General features: G+C 35.6%; 1 protein-coding gene across 1 annotated transcript; it reads left to right on the forward strand.

Annotated features, from left to right (window-relative positions):
• The first annotated feature begins 13,386 nt into the window (after positions 1-13,386).
• Positions 13,387-24,236, forward strand: LOC108367982 (uncharacterized). Its single transcript, XM_017622704.1, has 6 exons — positions 13,387-13,870; positions 15,328-15,493; positions 16,002-16,134; positions 16,354-16,552; positions 20,936-21,150; positions 22,728-24,236. The coding sequence occupies exons 1-6, from the start codon at positions 13,387-13,389 to the stop codon at positions 24,054-24,056; spliced, it is 2,526 nt and encodes an 841-aa protein (XP_017478193.1). The 3' UTR covers positions 24,057-24,236.
• Positions 24,237-26,989: the final 2,753 nt, after the last annotated feature.

Here is a 26,989-nt window from a genome sequence, read left to right on the forward strand (position 1 = left end):
TTGTGGATCGTATAAATTCAACGCGATTAATACAAAAACAGGTATATAGTAGAAGTAGATTTTTATTTATTGTATATAATCATGAAGAAAAAATATTTGTAATAAGTCATTGGATGTACATTAGTCCTATACATTGTACATATGTATGCTAAGTTTTGTATTGTATCCGTTAACTCTCCGATCAAATGAATAAATAAACAAAGTTGGAAACAAGTTGATGAGCACGTGCACCTTCTAAAGATTTGCAATTAATTAAACTCCGCACACGGGTATGTAGAAAATTAAACTCGTTTTACGCGGGCAAATATGCTACTCGATGAACATACATATGTAGATGCATATGTATGTACGTTTTTCTTTGCAGACTCATCAGCTAACTAATTATCAAGTTAACTTTAAGAATAAACAATGTTCGGTTTCTTTAATAAATTACTCGAATAGAAAATTTCAGCCTCGTTGTTGCCATCTTCTTATCTGCTCAGTTGAATTAGCGTGATATGTATGAGAAAAAGTCATGTGAAATTTATTTAGTGCTTTGGGGTAAAGATGTAATTTTCAATATGGTAAGGCTCATGATTTCGTTTGTTTTTTAGTTTTTCTCGGATCACGTATATAATATACATATCCATATATAGATATACTTACATACATATCAAATAAAAAGTCTTTTAATTACCTTTCCAACCGTACCAACATATCGGTGCAATAGTTTTACAAGCTTTTGAAAATATTGAAAATCCCATATTTGCTTCCATGGGCCTAAAATTGATCGACCGCACAAATATTTCGACATATCTTCCATTGGACTTATGTCACGGTTCTGCGTTAAGGCAAAGCGAAAGGGAAGATCAGGGTAAATTTAAATACTTCACTAATATGCATATGTACAAGGGCGTAGATGAAGGTGAATATGTAGATGAATAAGAGAATGAAGGTAAAAAAACGATAAATATAAGGAAAACTATGAGGATGAGGATAACCATAAAAGTAAAGGTAGATGAAGAAAGGTTCAGATAAAGTAATTGTAAAGAAAAGGATGTACACATACGTATGCATGTAGATAGACACAGATGCAGGGACAACTCGCCACTAATATACTCACCATACGTTAATTCATCACTACCTTACTCACCACACCTTTCCTAAACTCTCCTCATCTGGCCTTATCACATCTCACCTAAAATCAGCACACCTGAACTCTCCACAGCTAATTTCACTACATGACATGACATGATATCACATTAAAGGACATCATATGATATGTCATCCTATCACATCACATCACTTTATATTACATCACATAAAATCACATCACATCACATCGCATCGCATTACCTGACTTTATATAAGATATTATCACGTCATGGCATCTCACATCATATAGGTGAATATGATAGCACATGACATCACATTATATGACATTGCACGACGTGAAATCAAATGACATAAAATCGCATATGACAAGACATGATATGGCATGAGATCACATGATATGACAGCACGTGACATGACATCCAATCGCATCACATCACATTACATTACCTCGCATAAACCCGCATCACATCACATCGCACTACCTGACATGATATAACATCTTATCACGTCATCGCACCCCACACATCATCAAGGTGAATATGTACATAGATGTATGAAAAGAATAGATAAAAACAAAATTAAAGGAGAACCGATTAAGATAAATGTAAAAAAGGATAGATGTAGAGCATAAATATAACCGTATGCTTATAACATTATATTAACTTGCCTTTCGTATGTTACACAATTTCAAAGCGCTGAAATACATTTGTACATACTTAATTACGAGACAAACTACATAGATATGTAACGTAAGTTTCACTTCTCCAGTGTGACCAAGGCGCACTTACTTCTTTTAATGGCTGCCTCGAACACGAAAGTTTTTGATCTAGTATTTTATGGAAGTATGTACGGAACATTAGACTCCAGGAAAACATTTTTTTATTAAACTGCTATTTCATTATTCTAAATATATTCTGTCAGGTTTCAAGCACATATTATTAGGTTTGTAAATAAACTAATACATATATAGCAATTTCGTGACTTTGGTAATTTTTTTTTAATGAACGTACAGATTTATCAATGTATATGTCAATCAGTAGATACATATGTACCCGTATTAATTTATACCAAAAACCATTGTTTCGGATTTAAAATATTGCAACCGGATTAAAGTTGCCTGTGATGCAGCTCTCAGCAAAGTTTTATGTATGCATATGTTTAAGTGATGCATTAGCTATGCTTTATTTTGTATACATATGTATGTATATACATGTATGTACTATAAACATATATACATATACATAAGAATGCAAACATATTCCACCACAGCCGTTTACATACATATATAGTATTTTCATGAGAATTTATCACATCGTTTGTATGTTCGACACCGTAAATTGCCATTCAGCTCATCACCAGCATATCGAATCGAAGTGAATCCAATCGAAATTGAAGCCACGGTCAATGCTGCTACTATGTCGCTGGCAAATGTAATTTATGTTAAAATGGCACATACTTTCTTGCAAATGACAATTTATGTCACAGTCATAAACAGTGTTGCCATTGAGAATTTTCAGAAAGTCGCAGACAAGGGGTCATTGACGAAGAAAAGGGTCACCATATTATTTTTTTCTTTTCTCAGCCAGCAAAAGAATAAATCTGTTGAATTTAAAAAGAAAATAGCGGGTCAAGATTTGCACAAGACAGGGTTGTAAACATACACATAAATCTAGTTGCTGCAAGAAGAGTTGCATTTCCTTTAAAAGTTTTTGAATCTTTGCAGTTTTAACAGCTTTAAACGTATTTACAACTCAGAGAAATTGTTCTATTATCTCTCATTCTACTTGGTATTTTGTGTAGAAAGTTTCTGGAAAAAATTTTACAAACAGGGTTGCCAGATATCTGAAACCATATAATTATTCCAAAAGCTTCACAGCTACCTTCAATTTTTATAGTAAAACAAAAACAGTTTGAAGAGATTAAACAAATATTTTGGAGTGGGGTTGCCACCTTTCTGCAAAGTTATAATTGCGTTTATAAAAATAATGAATGCTTATTTAATAACACAATACCATACGATACCCATATCAAACGGAAGGTGTGTGACAAGCTTTAACACCAACGTGTTTTTGAGTAGGGTTGCCTCTCTATCAACTAAGGCTTTCATTTTAATTACACATTTAATTTATATTATCTAAAGAAATAAAAATATGAATTTAATTGAAAAATTTTAAGTGGTGAGTTTTATGTTAAATTGTTTTAAAAAATTCATACAGATACACGTATTTGGAGAAATAAGGCGGCAACCCTTTCCAAAAAAAATAAAACCTTACTGCACATATAATAGGCGTCTGGATCTTATAATTTTTTGGACAGGTGGCGACTCTATTAAAAAAAAATGACTTATAGCACATCAGAAGGTCAAGTCATTTCATTTGACAGCTCATTGTTTGGTCCTACGAATAGCCTACATCTCATAACTTTTTGTACAGGTGGCAAACCTCTTCGAAAAAATAAAACCTTATTGCGCATCTGAAGGCCAAGCTCTTTGATTGGACATCTCAATTTTTAGAATTGTATGATACAGATGGTAAAAGTTATTGCTGCTATTTTAGAGATTACTGCATCTCCTCATCCGATTTCTTCATCGAGTCAATAAAATTTTTGAACATAAATTGTTGTTAGGCCAAATAACAGTAACAAAATTGGAAGTTAGTGAGATATAATATTATACANTTTGGAGAAATAAGGCGGCAACCCTTTCCAAAAAAAATAAAACCTTACTGCACATATAATAGGCGTCTGGATCTTATAATTTTTTGGACAGGTGGCGACTCTATTAAAAAAAAATGACTTATAGCACATCAGAAGGTCAAGTCATTTCATTTGACAGCTCATTGTTTGGTCCTACGAATAGCCTACATCTCATAACTTTTCGTACAGGTGGCAAACCTCTTCGAAAAAATAAAACCTTATTGCGCATCTGAAGGCCAAGCTCTTTGATTGGACATCTCAATTTTTAGAATTGTATGATACAGATGGTAAAAGTTATTGCTGCTATTTTAGAGATTACTGCATCTCCTCATCCGATTTCTTCATCGAGTCAATAAAATTTTTGAACATAAATTGTTGTTAGGCCAAATAACAGTAACAAAATTGGAAGTTAGTGAGATATAATATTATACACTACGCCTTTACAAGGTTCGATTTCCAAGTAAGAATTTAAAAAAAATGTTGAATCACAAACTTTGACCATTTTCACAAACAATAATTGCAATGCTTGAATTTTAGGCGCTGTGCATAGGATTAAAAAGTCACTACATAGACCGTTATGCGAGTTCAAATTCAGTGAACTCCATGAGGACGTCTGAGTGGATTTAGTCATCTCCGAAATGGCAGCTATAATTTGTACCATGTGTAAATTTTTGTTATTTTTCCACAATTTTTTTTTTTTTCATTAGAAAGCCTCAAACTCAATAAAATTGTTATAAGGCCATAAATAACAAAAAAAGAGGAAGTCTTCAAAATATATACATATTTTATAATTCCAGTGAAAGTTGCACAACTTTTTTGCTGTATAGATGTACTTTATTGCTTTCCCATTTTGGTCCTAATTTATTGATTCTAAATAGATTCCCTACAAAATTTGTGCTCATTGGCTACATTTGCTACATTGTTTACATATATGTACATATGTATCTAAGTTTGATTGGCAATTGAGTTAGATGTAAGGCAATATACCAATGTAATTGCAGCAATTTTGTTACTTTATGGTAGCGATTTATATATATTTTAATAAATTTGTCAATTGCGGTATTCATTTGCTTGTATAGCAGTACGATGTAATTGGCAAAAGATTAATGGCCATATTCATAAAAAATAAAGTAGGTTTAAAAAGCTTTATAAATTGACGTTTTCATATATTTTTCAATTTATAAACCTTTTATAAAGCTACTTTATTTTCTTATGAATAAGGCCATAAATTTGGTTTTTGTGAAGGCACTGCAGGGAATTATAATAAAACTGAATATCGTTCGATTTATATATAGTACACACATGCCTAATTGCGTATTTCAGTAATCGCCATACCTGATAATGAAAAAATTCAGAGACCAAAAACGACGCCTTTTTTAAGAGAAGTTCGTCTTTGTATAATAATTATTTACGAGAAATATCTTTTTTCGTCTCGTGGGATAATTATTGTCAGATGGAAATTATTTACGTCTTTTCATAATAATTATGTGGGATCTTTATTTTTCTTGTCTCGCGGGACGTTTATTTCAAGACGAAAATGATTTACGTCTTGTCAGAATAATTATGTGGGACTTTTATTTATTTTTTTCGTTTCGTGGGACGCTTATTTTAAGACAGAAATGATTTGCATCTTCTCATAATAATTATACGGGCTTTTTATTTCTTTCGTCTTATAATTATAACGACATGATGAAAATAATTTACATTTTAAAATAATCGTCCCGTGAGACGTAAGCAACTTTCCCATTGTTCAGTAATAATTATAGAGCAATATTTAATATAATTTCTTATAATCTTTATGGTCTCTGGAAAAATTTACGAAAGTGGTTATAAAAATCCATGAATTGGAAGTTTAAATGTAACGCGTTTTACGTTAGCAGGCTTACGCTATTTTTTTTTTTTAATTTATTTGTTTCGCCATGGAAAGCAACATGAAATCAGACACGAGCTCAGCAATAAAAGCACAAAAAATGCATACATATCTACGTATGTAAAATCCAAAAGAAACAATAAACACAAATGCACATTCAGTGCTGCACCCTCCCTAGAGTTTGTATAATCCTTGCATGCGCCGGTTCTTAGTTGTATTAAAATCAATATTTGACCGTTTCGCATATCACTAATATTTTTTTATTTATTTATTTTTTTTTTAAATGACGTTGATTGTCTATAGTGTGATTTAGGATAGCAATAAAGTTATATAGTTATATAGTTTGCATTGCAATATTTATTTAGTTTGCATTGCAATATTTATTTACCATTTAAACTGACCATTATACAGTGTACCAGTAGGAAAAATTTTCAATAGTAGAACTAATGAACGAAACATTAGCAGACCTTGTGATACGTAATGTATTCATCATCAATTGGAAGCAGACGAGTCAAAGTTTTTGCTGTTGGCTTATGGCAAGTGACAATTGACATTATATACATATACATGTACATAAGGATAACTAGTAAATAGAATTACCAATTAATTTCCAACAGTGCATGCTAGCACATTCATTGCCACGTGATATTAATTGAAATGCAATACTGATACAAATATTTACATGCGCACACAATAATCCTTTCACACATACATATGTATGTAACAATACATATATAAAGCTATAGGGCTAAGCGTCAGGGATATGATTTACTATTAACATACATATGTATGTACATACATTTAAAAATTCTTCAAAGGAATTGACTTGAAAATAAGCTGCAAATAAATTTATTTAAAATCAGCGTTGAAAGTATAAAGAAGTGTTTACGGCTTGTACATATATTTTGATTATGCTCATAAATATATTTACATATAAATATATAAATAAGCTTCAATTATACAAATATTTGCGAACTTGATTGATGAGATACTTCGCTCTTCAAACACTTAAATATTCGATTAATGTAGAGCTTAGGGCGCTTTTAAGAGAAGGTTAAGCCAAACGCTAACCTGAATTCGCAAGGAACATTTTTAGCCTCCATTTGACATTATTTCATTGTTCAATCACTTAACAAAATACACAAACTTATTTCTTTCATGCTCAACAGCATTTTACAATTGAACATTTCGAGCCCTAACCGCCAAAATAACGTAAGCGCCATTTTTTTTTTAGTTTTCTTTTCGATGCAGAAATATTTGTAGATGCCCAAGGAATATTTCTGCATCAAAAATAAAATTTTGAAAAAAATGTGGCTTACGTTATTTTGGCGGTTAGGGCTCGATTTGATTGATTAAATTTCCGCTTCTTCAATGCTTTGCCTTCACAATTTTATAATTTTTTTTTTTTTTTACATTTTTATCTAGCCTATTTTAGGCAGTTCAAAACATATCGACACCTGATATGCAAAAAGTCGTAACTGCATTGATATGATGGATTTCACCGAATTTCAACGCTCCGCATCGTTTTATGAAAAAGAAAAAAAATATTATTAGTCAGGATTTTTTCCATTTCAGTAACGATGTTGTTACGTCTTTTTGCATTTTAGGTAACAATATGTACCAACGCATATATGTATATCAATATTAAGCAAGTATCACTTTTTGTATGATTTAACTAATTTTTAACAATTTGTGAACCAGGAAAAAGTTTCTTCACCAGAGTAATGGAAAATTTTTTTGCAGTAAATAGGAATATAGAAAATCAACTTGCGGTTATGCTTCTTCAAAAAAAAATTATAATCGTATGTAAAAATAATACACAAAGTTTTAATTCAGAACTTAATTTATGCATTGTTTTCATGTTTTGGATTTGTTTGAATGTTCCCGCCCACAAAGGCTATCAAAGTGCCAAAGTCCTATTGGGAGAAAATGTACACTTCCTGCATTAACAGTTAGTAACTTTTCTTCAAGTTACTGCTTCAGTCAGCGCGTGACAAATTAAGAACTTTTCCTCTCATCCGTATGTATGTAGGTAAATTATTCAATTTCATGATCTTAGAACAATTAAAAATACATACAGTCAGTGTCAAATGTTAGTGTACAGCTTGTTCTAATATACAAAAAGCAAGTTTCAAGTCGCTAAAAAGTACCGATGATTTTTTTGAATTTTTTTTTTTTTTGTGGGGGTGTTGCGCATTTTCTTCCATTAATGCATGCTCAAAATCAATTTTTAATATGTAGAAGAAAATGCGCAACAGCCTCCACAAAAAAAAAAATTCTAAAAAGTTAACGGTAATTTAGAGCGACTTTAAACTTGCACTTTATTCTACTAAAATTGAACGGGCTAAAAAACGGCATACTCAAAAATTATCAAGTTTTTATAAACATTTTTGGAATGCTTGTGAACTGTATATAAAAGTGTGAAACTTTGTTGCAAAATGTCCACCTTGCGACACAGCTGATTACTTTTAGTACCTTAAAATTTCATTCTTTAATTAATCTACAAAAGCTTACTTAAAATTGCACTTCCAAGTTCATACATATGTAAAACACAACTTGGCATAGTTTAAAAGGGCTCAAAAAAGCACCTTAAGCCAACAAATTTCTATATGCACTTTGAAAAAGGATATATCACGCAATCGTCTGTGTGCTTCAGACATACATCTATACATACATATGTAAGCATTTAATTGTACTGAAATGTGCCAAGTAAGCATTTACAAACACATATATACTCTCAGGCGTCTTAATTAAATTTTCAAACTGGTGAAATTAACTAAACTTTTCTAACTGCTTTGCCCCGCTACTAATACAGACATTCCGATATATTCCATGTACCCTGCAGTGCGTAAGTGTCCCCATGAAATAAAGTTACTTGTTCAGTGATATTATCTAACAGAACAAGACATGGACTGGTTGCTTTGTTATGCGATGAGGGACACTGAATATTTAAAAAAAATACCGATTCCTGCTGGCAGACGAAGTGTAAAAAATTCAAATCTAACCACGATTCGTTCATCGGTGCAAGCATCAACATGCATGAACAAAGTATTTCGATGTTATTGTTTAAGCAACATCGGCTCACGGGTCGCTCGGCTACAAGAATCGTCAAAGAACGAAATTTTTCGTTTAGTTTATCTCTGAACTGTCTACATTGGAATGCTTATGGGGCTACTGTCTCTGAACTATGTACAGTGAAAATGAAAAGCTTATGGGGCAACTATACACCGCCAAAGACACCTCCATTGAAAAGTAGACAGTAGAAGCCGTTGTTCGGAGATTGAGCGGGAAGTAATGTTGCGGAAAATGGAACGCATCCTGAACTATTTTTGGACTAGAGAAATCTCCTGCAGGGTATTTCCTTACATTTCCACACTCATTTTACGCGTCATACGGTTTTATACTCGTAGTTTGTGTGTGTGTGTGTGTGTGTGTGTGTAGTTAATTCTATGCGTAGGTAACGGACGTAACGTTGTCAGCAAAATGACAAAACAGTAGCAGATTTTTTACTGCTTTTGAGCGAGCCACACGCACAGGCTCAGGTGTTTTAAGCAAATAGGCATACATACCCTGCAGGGAAACCACGAACCAAATTTCTAGTTCCGTACTAGAGCTTTATCGCCAAAAACGAACCAGTATGTGTTTGGCGGCTTTTTTGTTGGGACTTGAACCTAGGCCCTTGGAAGTGGTAGCGCGCACTGCTAACCACTACACCACAGTTGAGGCAGTTATGTGCATGCAAAAGAGATTTCGCTTGGCGCTATGAGTTTTTATTAGTGCGTGTCGACCTTCGAATCGGATTGCTTTTCGAATCGCAGAGTATACCTCCAGTACTGGGTCTAAATACACTTGAAGTGCACCAGTTCAGAACTAGAGATTTTCCCCACAGGGTAGATACATACTATGTATGTACATACATACATAACTGTCCGCCTAAGCGCCCACGGCTTAGTACTCAATTTATGCCGCTTCACATTACGAACCTCTACAGTAAAAGCTAATTGCAATTGTTTGTGTTCGACGTAGTGTAGTGAAAAGTTTTATGAAACGAGGAGTATTTGGGTTTATTGCTTGGAATTTTCGTATTATGGTATTTTAACATTTTGCTGTCTCAACACCAAATGAACATAGATTATGCGGAGAGCTCTATAATTTAATTGAGTTTTAACCAAATTAATAAAGGTAAACAACTAGACACTTGTGGTATTCACATCGGCCTAGTCGCACCAAAAGTATTCGTAATGGGGCCCTTATACTAAGTTAATCGAAATTGTGGCAGCAGACGAACTACGGGCACGCAGCGGTCTTAAAGGTAATTAATACTGGACGGCGTTACGGAATCAAGGTCGACTTAGATGTCGAAGCTTATTAACTCTCGCCAACTTGGCATTTTATTTTTAAGATTCCCACACACTTTCCAACTAGGGAAGATTGGGAAGGTGGCCCACTGTCGCTAAATGTTGGTATTTCCATCTGCACCAATGGCTCAATGATGAACAAATGAGCCGGCTTCTGTCTGTACTCCAAGGACTTTCAGATAAGGCATTCATAATGCCTGCCTGCTGACTGCAGTGTCTTTCAGGTGGAGGTCTTTGCCATAGAGAAGGCGGCTGCCTCTGTCAGGGAACGTCACTATATTCGTTGACAGCCTGGCGGTATTGAAAACATTGGGCTCCAATATAATGTAACGTCAAAACCTCTCACTGCTGGGTTCCTGGATACAGCAATATCTTAGGGAGCAAAATAGCCGATAAGATGGCTAGACACGGCTAACTCCCTATTACCAAGGATTTCCTTTCTGCTGAAGGGGGTTGGAGAATACACCACAACCGTTAACACTGTGAATCAATCGGGGCTACTGTGGGATCTCAAGATGTTTTAGGGCGAGACTCGATAAGAGCCGTACTGAGAAATAATTGACGATAACAAATCTGCAGTAATGGCTCTTACCGGCGTCATCACAGGGCAATGCACCAATGCTCCATCGATAACGTATACCAACAGTCTCTCTCTGCGGATTCACCACTTCCTATGTCAATGCCCAGTCCTCTTAAGAAGGCGTCTCAAGGATTTGGAATCGCGCATTTGCAAATGTTTGAAAGAGATAGCGTAGGTGAGAATATCGGAGCTCCACAGTTGCATCCGGGTAGTGAATACGATACTGACAATATGAAATACTTAACTTTGGTTAGAAGGATATGCCTCCTCCTGGCATTCATACAGTGCATTTTCAATGTACGCGTATTCCTAACCTAACCTGAAACCACGACCGACTTTATATAAATATATTTCAGCCGTTTCAAGTTTACGACATACAAAAATACAACACCTACCACACCGCTGTGAATACCCAAAATGTATATTCGTTTATACAAATGCCAACCGACGTGTGATGTAGCCAGTCGGACGTCAGTTAAGTCAGCGAGGCAGTAAAGAGTTCAAATTGTGGGCAAAGTTGCTGACATAAATGAAAGTTGAAAAGTGTGTCCTCCTTGTCAAATACATTTTCCTAATTGTATTGTGTAGGCATGTTAAAGCAGATTTTCATTATTCCACCCTTAAAGAAGTTAAGCGAATTATGTAGGTGGTTGCAAGTTTGACATATAATAAAAAATGGCTGACACTTCCTACATTTTACTTGCATATTCAACAGCTAATTGACAAACCGATGGGTTATTGTGAATTAGGAAAGTTCATAGCTTGCAGGTTGAATTTGAAAAGCAACTGCGGCCTCCAAGGAAATTAACTCGGAAGTAGCAACGTCGAAGGAATCGAAAATGTATTGCTCATCTTGGAGAACATTCATTTCAAGTATCTATTCAGCTGCAATCATTTACACTTTCAAATAAATAACAGTGAGGACATTGTGCACTCGGTTTAATAAGTACCCTGATGGAAACAAGTGATTTTTTTTTTAAATCAACTAATTGAAAGACTACTTTAAAACAAATGAAATGAGAAACGGTTTCGAGTTTTTACACTCTTTTTACTCAAAAAAACAAAAAACAATTTGTGTCTTGGAAGTATGAAAAAGCATCTGTGAAGTGCAGAACGAAAGCGTATGCAAAAGAAAAACATACTGACTTTGAAGTTGTTTCAACCAAATTTATTATAAGGTAGTGCAAAATATATGCAGGAAAAGGCAATTGACTGCTTCCTAGAACATCGCCATGTTAAATATCTGAGTTCGTTGTAGGTAAAGTAGTGAGAATTTCAATTAGTTATCATTGAAAATAAAGTAGTTTGTATATTACTTTCAAACTAATTAAATTTCCTACAGGGTACCGTTCAGTGCATCGGAAGCGTTTGAACGGTTCCCTTCTCATCCATTTCTAAAGCGACTATTCCAGGATGGGCCCAATCTAGCTGCGACTCAAAATCCAACATTAAAGTAGGCAGGGAAGGGCTTATGGGGATTCAAATTGTTACTTAACGCCCGCTTCCCTCTCCAGTTCCCTATAACGCATGGCGCCCGCCTCTGCACCAAGAAAGTGGGCCAAGCCGATATTTGGGGCCCTCGGAATGTACGTTCATCTAAAACAATGGAAGCATACCTACCGTCTATCACAACGTAGTCGATTTTGTCTCTCGTTTTTCGATCTGGAGCTTGATGGGTCTTTTTATACTGGAACCTAGTACTACATAATACCATTTATCGTACTCCGGCGAAGTCAAACTGCCCCAGTCCGTTATCGGACGCATCGTCGTGGAGGCGGAATTTTCCAACAGTGACGTTAAAGACCCCTTCCTTGCCCAGTTTTCCACTGAAATCGGCAGGCAAAATTTTTATATCATGCCGCGAGCAGCGCACGCTCCAAGCGCTCATACAATAGATCCTTGAACGCCTCGTCCTTCTCTTCCGTCGAGGCTTGGGCACAGATGAGCGATATGTTGAAGAATCTCGCTTTTTTCCACCAAAGTAATCAAACAAATTACTTGATTTGTTTGCTAAAAGCAATATCAGTGGTGTAGAATCCATAAAGCTTCATACATCAATATGTATAATAGTATAAAATTTCCAGGCTTGCGCACACATGTTTGAATTTAAGCTAATATAATACACGTACTACAGTTTGACCTTGCTCAAGTTTCGGTTGTGCGATTTACATGGGTGGGCTTCCGTTCAAGCATTCAATTGTTTTGTAAACTTTTTCTCGTAGCTTTGCCAATTCTGTCATTCCACTAAATTTACGATGTATACGCTAGAAGGCGCTTAAAAAAGCAACAGGATCCACAACGAAGCAAAAACATACATTTCGTTAAAAGTGACTGCTTGACGTAGGTGGAAAACCGCAAAAAGACAGGCGCATTAAATTACACCTACAGCAGGTGGCAATTGTTTGTGTTCTTGTTCTAAAAATAGGTATTTTTTTCTCTTTTTGGCGCAGTAAATTTTTAGAAAATATACGCGATGAAACGCATAGTATTATATAGGGTGTACACTGTACATTCTTATGTTAATTTACAAACATTTGTATAGACAACTACGTCTTGCGAACTTCATCAAAAACATTGTTGTTGTAAATCGCACTGCTTATTCAATGTACCGCTTAATCAATCCAAACAAAACCCAAAATACATACTTATGTACATATGTATGTATGTATATAGAATAATTTTTCTTTTCTTTTTACAGATAAATACTCCCGCACCATTTCCGAAGACGCTAAAAAAAAATGAAATTTAAAACAATCTTCTAGGCACATGCACTCACATATACAGTCATAATGTTTTCCCACGCACTTTTGCGCCCACAATTGGCCACAGTTGCCATCGCCACCGGTGCATTAGCCGGGACTGCAACATCGGACGAAATGCTACTGCTCGATGAGGATATCCTCATCACACAAGCGTACTACGGCAATTCGCCGCTCTTTGCCTTTGATTCATCATCGCTGGTGGATTTTCAACAGCTACTGCAGAGTGACGCATTCAAGCAGAATATGTCACTGACACTTAATATCTCAACGGAAAATCTGACAGATCTGTTGAATACGGCGCAACTGAATCAAACTTTAGAGCTACCACAGCAACAGCTTTCCATGTCCGTATTAATAACGCTCACCATTTTCTATGCAATCATTTTTGTGGCGGGCGTGCTGGGCAACCTTATCACATGCATCGTTATATCGCGAAATAAGTTTATGCATACAGCGACAAATTTCTATTTATTCAACTTGGCTGTTTCCGATTTGATGTTGCTGCTGTCAGGTGAGTGTTGATAGAGACTAGTTTATAACTAATCTATAAACATGTATGCATGTAAACTGGTCAAAATAATTATGCGTACAGTGATTTCTTTCCCATATTCGTATGGGTTTTCATAATGATTTTTTTGTTAATTTTTCGCACAAATATACTAGTTCATATTCAACAAAAAATTTTACAAAACTTAAAAAAGTTAACAAATCTTCATTAATATATACAAAATTTTATTCGGAATTTTCAAAAAAAAAATTTGAGTATGCAATTTTTTAGCTCATTTAATTTCAGTATAATAAAAAAATTCCGTTGATTTTTGCGACCTTTTTTCTCAATAATTTTAAGTTTTTGTAAAATTGCATTTACACTCATTTTCATTAATATAGGAAAATACAATGTTATTTTGGCTTATTCGCATAATAATAAATAATAAATTTACTGTTAGCTAAACTTAATTTTATTATTAATGCCATATGGCATAAAATAATAGATAAAGTAGCTTTACAAAAGGTTTATAAATTGAAAAATGTATGAAAACGTCATTTTACAAACCGGTTTCGACGTTGTGCCATCTTCAGTGTCACGAAACGAAAAATGACACTGAAGATGGCACAACACCGAAACCGGTTTTTCTCTAAACCCAATTTGACAAGGGATGACGGAAAATCGTTCCACAATACACCAATTTGACAAAAGCCTATTCAGCAAAGTTACTGCGAAGGATATGAATCATAAAAGCTTATATAAAAAGATTAACGACATTATTTTGTGTAGATACGGATATACAGTGACTCAAACAAGTGACCACGTTGAGATTTTTTTTTAATATTAGTAATGTTTTTTGAGCTGATTTTCTATAAAAATACCATCCAACGAAAATTCAACAAATTTTTATCAAAATCTCTACTTTTTAATATGAATCTTTAGAACACTTTTGGGTATGCATATAGCACATACATTTTAGTCTAATAAAGTACAAGTTTCAACTGGCTAAAAAAATTGCGTTGATTTTTGAGATTTATTTATTTTTTGATATGGCTTTCGATAAAAATTTGTTGAATTTTCCTAAATTTTTAGTAAAGTTTGAAACTGAGATTTATATGGTGTTCTTTAAATCTTGGACAATATTTTTATAGAAAAATTACAAAAATATTTAACTCGAAAAACATTACGAATATTTAAAAACCAAAACCAATACCTTTTTTGAGTCACTGTATGTATTTACAGGGGGCCGGATTATATACAGCCGAGGCTATGGCTGCTGAAAACGCTTTCCAAACAAGTGTTTACGTGGTACATAAATTAAAAAAAATAAAATAAAAGACGAATTGATAACCTCTTAGTTTTTTTTTTTGAAGTTGGTTAAAAAGAAATTTTAAAGCTACATTAAAGATACTATTAAATATTCATATGTATGTAAATATTTATTTTTACTTTCGTAACATTTATTTTATTCTCATTTGCAGGCGCACCGCAAGACGTTTACAGTTATTGGTATCCGAATGCCTTTCCATTTGGGGATGTGATATGTATATTGGGAAGCGTTTTAGCGGAAACCGCCACAAATGCAACGGTATTGACAATCACAGCATTTACCGTTGAACGATACATAGCGATATGTCATCCATTTCGGTGAGTGCGAGTTGGAAGGCATCCGTTTTCTTTTTTTTTCTTTTTTTCTTTTTGAAAACATTGAGCTGACACTTTCATTTCACTTTAATTTAATGCATTTCTACAATCATTTTAATGTGTTTTTTGTTTAATTGAGTTGGGTTTTCTTAAGCAAATGTGACGACAAGCAGAACGAGATGTAGAAGAAGAAGCAGGCGACAGCGCGACAACAAAATTCTCTTTTAATTTTGGCTGAGTATTTATTTTTTTTGCATTGCTCTACCTTCGTTTGAACTATTCAACTTCAACTGACAACTTAAGCGATTAATTATTGCGATACGGCTGCCCTTTTTTTAGGGCGCACTGTTGGTTACGCTTTCAAGATTTTCACTTTAATTTTCATACACACACATATATTTTTATGCTTACTATAAAATTTTTTTCGTTTATTTGCTTAATGGTAGTAAATACTCTACACCAGTCAATTTTGTGAAGTGAATTTTTTTCCCTTTTTATCGCCTAATTGCAGACAGCACACCATGTCCAAGCTATCGCGCGCCATCAAGTTCATCTTCGCCATTTGGGTGACGGCGTTGCTGCTTGCCCTGCCGCAGGCAATGCAATTCTCGGTTGTGTCAGAGCAGGGCGGCACCTCGTGCACAGTAAGTTCACCGCTTTTTTTAAATAGACTTGATTGCAAAAGACAAAAAAAAAATGAAAAGTACGTTTTAGTTTCAATATTGCAGTGGTGACCTTTACCTATGCATGCCTTTGAAACACCTACATATGTACTTGTCTTTGTCTGCCATATTCAGTCGATATTTAAACTCATACGCGTGTGTGTGTGTATGCGTTCGTTTCTTATCTTTTCTCATTCACAGATTGGCAATCATTTTGTCGAGCATGTTTTCGCCGTTTCGGGCTTTATCTTCTTTGTCGGTCCCATGACGGCAATTTGTGTACTCTATGTACTAATTGGTATAAAGTTGAAGCGTAGCCGATTGCTGCAGGCGGTGCCACGGCGTAGTTTCGATGTGCATCGCGGGATCAGCGCACAAAGTCGTGTGATCAGAATGCTGAGTAAGTAGCCCAAGAAGTTTGGAGAGCCACAAGAGAACAGGTATTGAAAAACTAGTAAAATAGAACTGTGCAATAGTAATTTTAGGACCTAAACGAAAAAATGCATTTCCTTCGTATGACACCGGCTTACAGCAAAAATTGTTCAATGAATGCCACTAACCAATTCCTATGTCGAATTGCTCGCTGATTCCGAAAATCGAGTTAACTTTTTTTCTGTGGATAAGTTTTCGAGATATTTCCGATTTACCATTGATCGGCTACAAAAATAGTTCCACTTATTCACCTTTATCTTATGAAGTAATCAAATAACCTTAATACAAAGTATGATAAATGAAAGCCAAGAACATCCTCCATAAATCGTAAAAACATAATTTTTCGATAGCCCTCATCGGTGTATAAATAAAATAGGGACGAGTGGTCAAATGAAAATGCCGAAGAAGCTTGTTGCAATTTAGAGACTTTTCTCTTTCTCTTTCCTTTCTTGTGGGAGTTCAACAACATCCACCAGAAAGGAATAGTCAAATCACTGCATAAGCATACAGGCTCCAACCTTTATGCAGACATTTTGGTTAACCAGGTTAGTAAATGGACTCATAATGGCAACCACCACATCAATCCGAGTAAGACAGAACTACTTCTCGCAACGAACGCTTTAATTGGGCGATTCCGCTCTCAACTTTCGAAAAGTCAAAAGATTATGAGGATGATATCGGTTTCCTTTTATTACTGTATGCGAAATTCATAATAATAATAATAATAATAAATAATAGATTAGCTCTTATACATATGTATGTTACTGTGTGGCCGAGCTTCTCCCTCAATTTGTGGCGTTCGACTCCGAACTGCGATTGTGTTTTTATGAGAAGCTGTTTTTCATGGCAGAAATATACTCGGGATTAGTCAGGGGCGACCGCTATTACAAAAAACCTTTTTTGTTTTTTTTTATGTTGATTTGAACTTAATATATGGGAGCGCTGGGGAAAAACTATGGCATGCGCAATGGCAAGGTCCTTCAGACAAGAACGGATCGGAGACAGTCAAAGCAGTGGCTTGTGCTTGAAAAGCCATAGCTCATGCTTTTGGTGGGCTCTTGCGGGTGACCACGCTAGTCAGAATAAACGCGGTAAGAATGAAAATAACATTTGACCTTTACTGCCGCAATTGTCGGAAGGATGACTATTCAACACCAGCCGTTTTGTTAGTACCATTCAAAATAGAGTAGAGCAACAAAGAACAACAACTATAATGTCATAGTGTGTCCACAACTGGAAACGACTACTTAACTAAACCTAACCACCTTTATTAATTACTTCGAAGAATAATGAAGATGATCCATAAAACTGTAGGGAAAATCTCAAGTTATTAAATGACACCAAAAACCGCCGAAACACAGGCGAATTGTACACTGTTTTTTTTTGTTTAATTTATCCCCACGTATGCAATATTTATAAGGGTCAAAAATGACAATTACAATAAAAGTTAGAATAATTATGTGTAATTTTTGAAACTTTAGCCCATTGAAAAAGTGTGATGAGATGAGGCAATTACCATGCATCGATAATACCGTTTGGAAATATTTTGTTTGATGCCCTAAAATTTATGTTGCACAGCGTAATTTGAAAGTTGTATGCTTACCATATATTTTATGTTCATCATACGCCATGGCGCACTTATGCTATTAACATATCTGTTCTGCGCTGTAAATCCATTGTTAAGATCTTACTTTTGTTACTATCTCTTAAGCTGGTAGCAAAATATTGCCCCGTGAAATATGCAATGCTAGAATTTCTAAATTTTTCGGTAACGTGCACAAAGACCTGTAAATAATATCTTTTACAAAATACTCTCGAAAAATTAAAAAAAAACAATTTGGCAGTTATTAATTGGGCCTATTAATCATCAAACTTACATAATTCTTATAAACATGCAATACTCGAAATGTTTACAAATCCCAACACGCGCGTAGCTTGAAGCCTGTTGCTTTCCATAATTTATATCCTCCGCGGCACAGCAAACAAATTTCGTTCGAGCAAACAAAACAAAACTCATTCAACCAGTTAAGCTGTCAATAAGCCTCAAACCCCATTATCCCTTACATGCTTTCAAATCGCCCTTTACTTCCGGTAAACATGCCTGCATAAATATTTACACAAAGGGTATTCAGAGTATACTCGTTAAGGTCTTGATTCGGTATTCGGTAACTCCCACCATTGTTTTGTTTTTGTAAATTACCGAATATGTCGTTACCAACTTAATGAGGTGGCAAGTCTGAAAATGTGATAACACATGCGTTAAAATATCAGCTGATTAATTTTTGTTACTAATTTGCTGGGATTTTCTCGCGGGAAAAGTGCATAAATATTATCAAAAGTTCAATAAATATCTCTGTCGTGGAATTAATAAAGTTTTATAAATTAAAGAACTTTTAGTCAGCTGATTCGAAAGTAATTTTAACCAGAAAAATAATAAGGGCATTCGAAGTTGAAAGTATTACCAGATAACGAATTAACGCATTAACGAGCATAGTCTGAATACCCTTATAATTTTGTACGAGTGCTAACAGTAACACACCCGCTCAACGCAATTAATGGCATATATTGCACAGTAGGCGCCGACCGCCAATACCATTTCCTCCCTTATATATGAATATTACGGCTTACTGTAATCAAATGCTTAAGGAGCTGACTTGATTGCGTGTACCAACTGGCATACGAAGCCTACATATTTATTATTATTTTAAAAAATTTCAGGAGATACGAAAAATAGATGTAGTTTCGCATTATCTATAATTCTGCATTAAAAACTAAAATAAAAAATAGTGGACTTGGCACCTTTTCACCTAATAATTTTAACAATCGTAAAACAGATGTGCACAGCTGTGGCATGAACGGAAAATGTGCGTTATCGCGTGACAGCTGAGTGTGGTGTTTTACGGGAGTGTGGTTGCTGAGCAAACACTTACCAACATCAAAAGCAAACAAGTTATACATATATATGAAATAACCTCACGAAAACTTTGTGCGGTGCTTAAAGTAAACTTTGCAAAATGGTTATGAATACAAAATTTTTGAATGGCTGCATATCTTTTTGTAAAAATAAATATAGCAGATTCGGGTATAAGTAATCATGTTTTCTTTACAGAATAGAGCTGAGTGGATTTTTGAAAAAAAAAACATCTCGTCACTAGACACGAATGGAGATGCACCAACAACAATGTTAAGTCTTTCTTAGCTAAAGTTTTTTTTCGCAGTCAGCTTTTGAGCTCGCGTCTTTATTTGTGTCTATTGATGATATATTTATGTACATTAGGGTGTATCGCCCTCCATCCACAAAAAAGATCGATACAATTTTTCCTGAGGAATTATAAAATCTATTATATTTTCAGACATCTGCCAAAATAATTCGGAAAAGTATTACGATTTGCGTGCCCATTTGAAAAGACAACCACAAATTTAATTTTTTTTTAAATAACCACAGAGGACACAAGGGTCTAAGCTCCAAAGATCTGCAAAAAAAAATTTTTAAAAATTGTATGAACCGAATCAAAATATTCCGATTTTTGTAAGAAGATTTTTTTGGTGATGCACCCTAATGCAATTTGTAATATATGCAGTGCTGCCAGGTAGCTGAACATAGAAATCGCAAAAACGGTTCTCGAAAATAGTCCTTTTTATTGAAAAATTGTCAACACACAAAATATTCAGTTTGTAGTTAACTGAAAACAAACTCACTTTTTTGCGATATTATCACTCCAGATTTATTCACATGTTGGCCTTTCACTAAACCCATTCTTCAATGGAAGCTCAATTTGTGGTAGGAATTTTCCCTCAATAAATGTTCCCCACAACTTGTTTAAGGAAATCTAATAGAAATAAGTACGAAATTCCTCATTTCAGACCCACCTGAGTAAAGTTAATATTGACTTAAAAAATTCAATTTGAACATCTTTTTTTTTCATTACATTAATTTAAATATGCTTAACGTAATCTAAATAAAACCACAATGATACAATGATGGCATTATTAAATATCAAAAAAGTTTTACTTATAAATTTAGAAGACTAATGCGTAGTTTCACGAAAGCAATTTAAGCGAAAAAGAATTTTTGATTTGAATTTAATATGGATACTGACAGAATTGAAAAAAATCATTTTTCACTTAAGTTTCTGGTGAAACCGCATAGCCTGTATGTACATACATATTTTCATGATTTGAAAATAAATGTAATTTCACAATTAAATAAACCTCTCTTTCACTTGCCTTTTTTGCTGCGTGTTTCCTCTTTCCTCCGTTTTTGTGTTTCCTTGTTTTCTTTTTTCTTTTTATTTGCATGTCGCACCATTCGCCCACGTTTGTCCTCATTTCCGCGCACAACATTCAACAGTTGCCGTTGCTGTGGCGTTCTTTCTGTGCTGGGCACCCTTTCATGCACAACGCTTGATGGCTGTATACGGCAGCAGTGCCAACATTGAATCGCAACTCTTTAAAGATGTCTTCGAAGCTGTCGACCTTATATCCGGTGTGCTGTATTACCTATCGACGTGTATTAATCCGCTGCTATACAACATCATGAGTCACAAATTTCGTGATGCTTTTAAGGTAAGTTAAGTCGCACGTCAATGTGAAGTGATTGAGTGGTGGGGGGGGGTCATAAAACAAAATTAAATGCCGGAAATAACTAGATTGAAATACGAGGTATGCATACGAAAGCGTAAGTTGGTTGCCCTTTGATATAAAATGTAGTTATTGAAATGAAGTAGTAATTCAAATTGATAAGAGCACGTCCTGAATTCGAGTATTTTTTAGAAGAAACGTTATTAAAATGCGAAACTTCAAGCAAAACTTACTCCGAAGAGGGGAAAATATATGAAACTAATGCATACATAACTACATATGTATGTATTTACATATATTTATATACTTATAAGTAGACTTTTTCCGGCGCATTTTGGAATTCCTTTGTGGTAATAACCAGGTCTGAGCGACGACGACTGCGATATAATTTTATGGTAAAAATTAAGCAAAAATTAATTACTGATTCATACCGATTCGCTTGAAATCCAGTACAGGTGAGATTATGGCAACTTAAGGTAACTTAGAGGCTGGCACTTAAAAATTCTCTTAAAGGGATGTTGCTCATATTTGAACAGCCGAAACTTTACGTAACATAATGCCACGTCAACATCGTCTTTGCGCACACGCGACGCTACCCCAAGAGTACTGCGCAGTTAGCGTCGCCCAGACCTGGTAATAACTGGTTGATACCAACGATGATGTTATAAATTTCTTGCTCCAGGAATTTTCATTTGAAATATTTTATTGCCTCGTTTTCGTTCACTTATCATTAATGTACACCATTCCATTACTTTTACCTATATTGGTTTTAAAACAATAAAATTTAATAAATAAAGGGAAATTTAATTAGAAAAAGAAAAAAAGGAGTTTCATGGTATTAAACAATTCAATTAGATTAAAAATATATTTATTACAAGACAAACAATTAAAAAAATTTATTTTTATTTTCAAAACTATAAAATCTAAATGTTAGAAAAAAATGAAATTAACAAAGAATAACAACAACTAATTTCTAAGAAAATAATAAAATTCAAAAAATCACTAGAAAATTTAACCACAAAAAAAACTATGTATATTAAACAATTTTTATTGAGCTTTAGGCCGCTTTTAATGCAAAATTATTGTGGAAAAATAACAGTAATTTAAATCACTTCACTACATTCACTTAACTTTGAATTTCACCTTAATAATAATAATAATGATATTTTGGCGCTGGCATTTTGGTTTGGTTCTCCAATTTGTGGTAAGCAACCTTATGTTATGTGTAACATAATGTAATCGAGGGACCTATAATTTGATGGCCCCTCCAAGTGGCAAATGGTTGTCTGAGAAACTTTATCAAGGCAGAAATATGTACTCTCGGAGGTTTTGTCATTTCCTGTCAATGATCTGCCGCTTGTAAAAAACAACAGGATTTCACTTCACCTCACTTCGTTTCGTTTTATTTCGAGTTTTACAATTTTGTTAATATTCACCCAGTATTTTATGTTACTATCCCCCTTCTGTATTGCATTATCGTTACCAACAACTATTTTATTTTATTTTAAACTCACCACACTGCTGAGCATTTCATTTGAAACGTATTCTCCACTCTTTCCCAGGTAACTCTGGCACGTCAATTTGGATTCCCCGGTCACTATCAGAGTCAAAGCCACAACTATAGCGCCCTCCTGCGACAGAATGGTTCCATGCGCCTCCACACAACGGTGAATAACAATGCTCTCGATCACTACCACTCTTACCGAGTTATGCAATTGCATTGTCGTGACCAAAGCCATCATCTTTCTCTGCAGGATAGCATCAGAACAACAACAACAACGACAACAATTAACAGCAGCGGCGGCGGAGGCAGCGCTATGGGTAGCATTATTTTGAGCGGAGTAGGCGGCAACAGCGCCAGTCGTCAATCATCGCATCGCTCGCGTTACACCTCCGTTGGTTCACAATCCCCACTCACAGCGACGCTGACGAGGCATAACGAAATCGCAACGAATAAAGTGAACGGTTCGACAGCAGTATCCACACCCAGGCAACAACACCATCACAAGCTGCAATCCCAACTATCGCAGCGGTCCAACGGCGCCGACAGCAACTTACTGCTCGACATGGAGTTGGGTGCGGGACATGCCTATTGTCACGGCCATCCGCAGCCGGTGGCGATTAATTTCAGTAGAAATAATAACTTGCGCCGTTCCGTCATTAGCAATAATGTGATGCAAGCCGTGCGTAATGCGCGACCTTTGTGTGATGATCGCGCATCGATTAACTCGCAAGAGTGGGATAGCAGCGCCAGTCAATATGAACTTTGCGACATAGTACATTGCCTTGGCGAGCCCGAATCCGAATTGCCAAAGCCAATATCGCCAGCTAGTCTGACGATGAGCCGCCTGCCAGCCACGCAGCCTATGCAACCGGTACAGCCGGTAAATTCCATAGCGGAATTAGACGTGCATGCGCCGGCACGCGCGCGTCTCAAACTTTCACGAATTATCAGCCGACGTGACCAGGACACTTTGTTGGCCAAGTCCATTCCGCGCGCTGAACTAATGCGCAGCGCTGTTAATGTGCCTAATGTGCCTGGTTCACCGTTTACGACATACGAAAGTGACAAGACGAAGCATGCGAGACCCGCAAATAACGGACGTACGCACAAAACATTCGACACACTCACCGGCATGTTCCACTGGCGAGCACGTAAAAAAGAGTTAAATGGCCGACGTGTTGGTCGGGGTGGTGACGATCTTGGTGGCGCTATCAGTGGCGGTGGCAAGAAGCGCACGCGACGAGATAGCACTTCTACGACACACGCCCACAGGAGTACACATGGTACGCCCACAACTCGGGTAGCGCTTATGCGTAGCATATCGGCCACAGCACCAGGCATGCTCGAGTCTACACTCAACGCCGATATATCGGGACAAAAGCTGTAAAAGGGACACGCACGCTGTGCAATGCGTAGCATCTTTTGCAACTTAACAAAGTACATACAAAGTGAACTAATATTTCGTGTATGACTTTTGTCAGGTCACACAGACCAGATGACGCCAAATTCAGGCCTTGCGTACTTACTCATACATACATATGAAGAAATATATGTGCGCGTGTGCAAACGTCCGACATATTCAAACTCACTGACCCTTACAGCTTGCCCATACATACGTAAGTGTAAGTGATATAAAACAGAGCCACAGAAGAAGAATTATTTAAGTAGAAAAGCACAGCTCTTCATAGTCAAGTTCACGTTAACAACAATCTTCTCACACCAACTTCACCTATGCAGTCACGGCCACGTTAAGTGCGAGTTCACTAAATCATCTGAGCAGTCTGTCTCATCAGCGTGTTAGGCCACTTATCTAGCCAATTTATTGGCATAGCCACCCGTCCTACTAACCACAAAAAACACACACACATGCATACATACTTACATACATATGTATGTGAGCTGTTCTACATAAATATATGTACTACGAGTAATGCTTGCGGTGTTATTCACATTACATTTGTATCTTGTCGCATCGCTTCCATTTGCCATATTTGCGTAAATACAGAAATGAAATAAATCGTAAGAAATCCCTAGTCAGACAAGCGAATCGCTTGAAATGCCATAACATTAAGATTCGAGAAAATCAAGCCCACAACCCGATTGAAATGTGACATATGTTAATGGTGATTTTCAGCAGCTGAAAATTGAGAAGTGTTGCGAAGTGAGAAGAAGACTTTCTGTGCAAAACAAAGTCATATATTTTTAGCGAAAAATGCATTAATGTTACATTAGACCGTATGATCTTAGAAGCAAAAATTCCTAACTGATGAATAAAACTTACATCTTCCTCCTCACTACAACTCAATTCAAGAGCATTCAATTTTGACTTCCCTTTTTTGTGAATCAATAATAAAGGGCGCTCTTCAACTAAGGTTCCACTCAAAATATTACTTCTCATAAAAGAGTATTCTGTCTCTTTTGCTCATCTAAAAATTTTTCTAATTTTGCTATTTTCTCTATGACCAATTTCTGAATAAAAAATTTGGCATAAAAACCTTTAAACATTTATCTTTCAAAATGTGAGTGATAAATATTTTTCGCACCAGCTTAGAACACGGAGCGATGAAAATAAAAAAGATGCGGTCAATACGAATAAATTCTTTAACAAATACTCCTCGCGCAAATTCATGAGTGAGCTGAATATGTGAGGAGTTTTTAGTGAAGAGACTCTAAATAAGTCTTGCATTCTGAGTGTGATTGGAGTTTAATTGGTGTGCTCTTAAAAAATATAACTTCTCAGAGCAAAGGCGTATTTTTAAAGATTTACGAACTCCGGCCGTATACCCCGGAGTCTAAAGTATTTTTGCAACGCAATTTTGAAATAAAAAAAAATATTTTTGATAACCACATTATGCAAAATATTTTTTTTTTTTTAAATATTTCCACTGCAACAATAAAAGCACTTCCGTGGCAAAACTTTGATGATTTTTGATTAGCTTTAATTAATTGGGTGATAAGAACTGAGATCTGGTGAGTAAGTACTAGAACGAGGTCAATGAACTTTGGAACAAAACAACTACTTCTACAGACAAAAACATCGTTATATCCTACTTTAATTTCCGACTATAAATACCGAAAATATACGAGAAATGTTCGAGCAAAAAAAAAAATGAATTATTTTAGAATTTGTCTTGCCAAAATACTTTAAACTCAATGGTCTATGGCGTATTTTTTTCCAGGGTGCGGTCTATTGTACATATGTATGTAAATGCACACCACGGCGATACAGACTGGAGGTTTAATAGGCTACATAGTACATACATACGTTGTTGTTTTTAGGTAGAACATTATTTTAGAGCAAATGAAAAAATTTGAATGCTTCTTTTAAAATATTTTGCATGTCAGATATTTCTCACGAGTTTTCAGTTGCGAAAGGCAAAAAAAAAACAAAGATTTAAATATTTCTATAGTTGACTTTGAATGTGAGTTGGGTAAGTTTTGCGTTAGGAAGATTGCAAAGAGTTTTTCAATTCGGACGGTATTCAAACGTTTGGTAGCCAAATTCGATAAGCAATTAGGTATCCCCGTTATCAAAGCATCTACAAAAAAAATTTACCTTGAGTACCACCTGTCCATTGCGATTGAAAGTTTATTCTCTGGTCCATAAGAACTTGCACTTATTGCATTATCAAAATAAAGAAGCTCTTTCATGATGTGATATGCCTACAAAACTATACTGTAATACTTGTTTGATGGACATCAACTCAAAAGGTTAGTTACCTAAAACTTTAAGGACCATCCCAAATAAGGCGCTACTGGTGATAAGAAATGTACCTGCTGTTAACATGATAGGGAAAGACGTGAGCCGCCGCTGAGGCGCTCAGACTAAGAAGTATGGCGCCATGGAAGGATCGACGGTTTGATCACTCTTACATACTTCACCCTCTCGATAGTTGTTTGCAAGAAATCGACTACTCTGCCCCTGTACCCACCCGCGAGAAGCTCTTCAAGACAAGAATCCCATCAAAAAGAGAGTAGCGAAAACCGGCACCATGCAGAAGGGGGAGTCAAAGCTAAACAATAGGGCTGGCTTTGGAGTTTCTCTGAAAATTTAGGATTCGAATTATCACTACAAATTCCGGTCGACTGCAACAGCATATCAGGCATAGGTTCTAGCCACAAAGCAGGTGACAGCGACAAACTTTTTCTCGGGAAGCCAGGCGGTCATCACACCAACGAATTCGGTAATTCGAAGGTCAAAGGTTGCACAGGAATTCCTTTCAGCCCTAACTAACATTAGCATAGTCTTCAAGGTTAGCTTCAAATGAGTCCTTGGACATAGATATATTACAGGAAATTGAAGGACAAGTATAATGTTCC

Source organism: Rhagoletis zephyria, unplaced genomic scaffold (genome assembly GCF_001687245.7).
Source record: "Rhagoletis zephyria isolate East Lansing unplaced genomic scaffold, Rhagoletis_zephyria_1.1 Rzeph_scaffold_02904, whole genome shotgun sequence".
NCBI classification, from domain to species: Eukaryota; Metazoa; Arthropoda; class Insecta; order Diptera; family Tephritidae; genus Rhagoletis; species Rhagoletis zephyria.

Coding starts and splice junctions, on each gene's coding strand:
- LOC108367982 (XM_017622704.1), top strand. CDS start 13,387: ATGTTTTCCCACGCACTTTTGCGCCCACAATTGGCCACAGTTGCCATC. Junction 13,871..15,327: donor TTTGATGTTGCTGCTGTCAG/GTGAGTGTTGAT, acceptor TCTCATTTGCAG/GCGCACCGCAAGACGTTTAC. Junction 16,135..16,353: donor AGGGCGGCACCTCGTGCACA/GTAAGTTCACCG, acceptor TCTCATTCACAG/ATTGGCAATCATTTTGTCGA.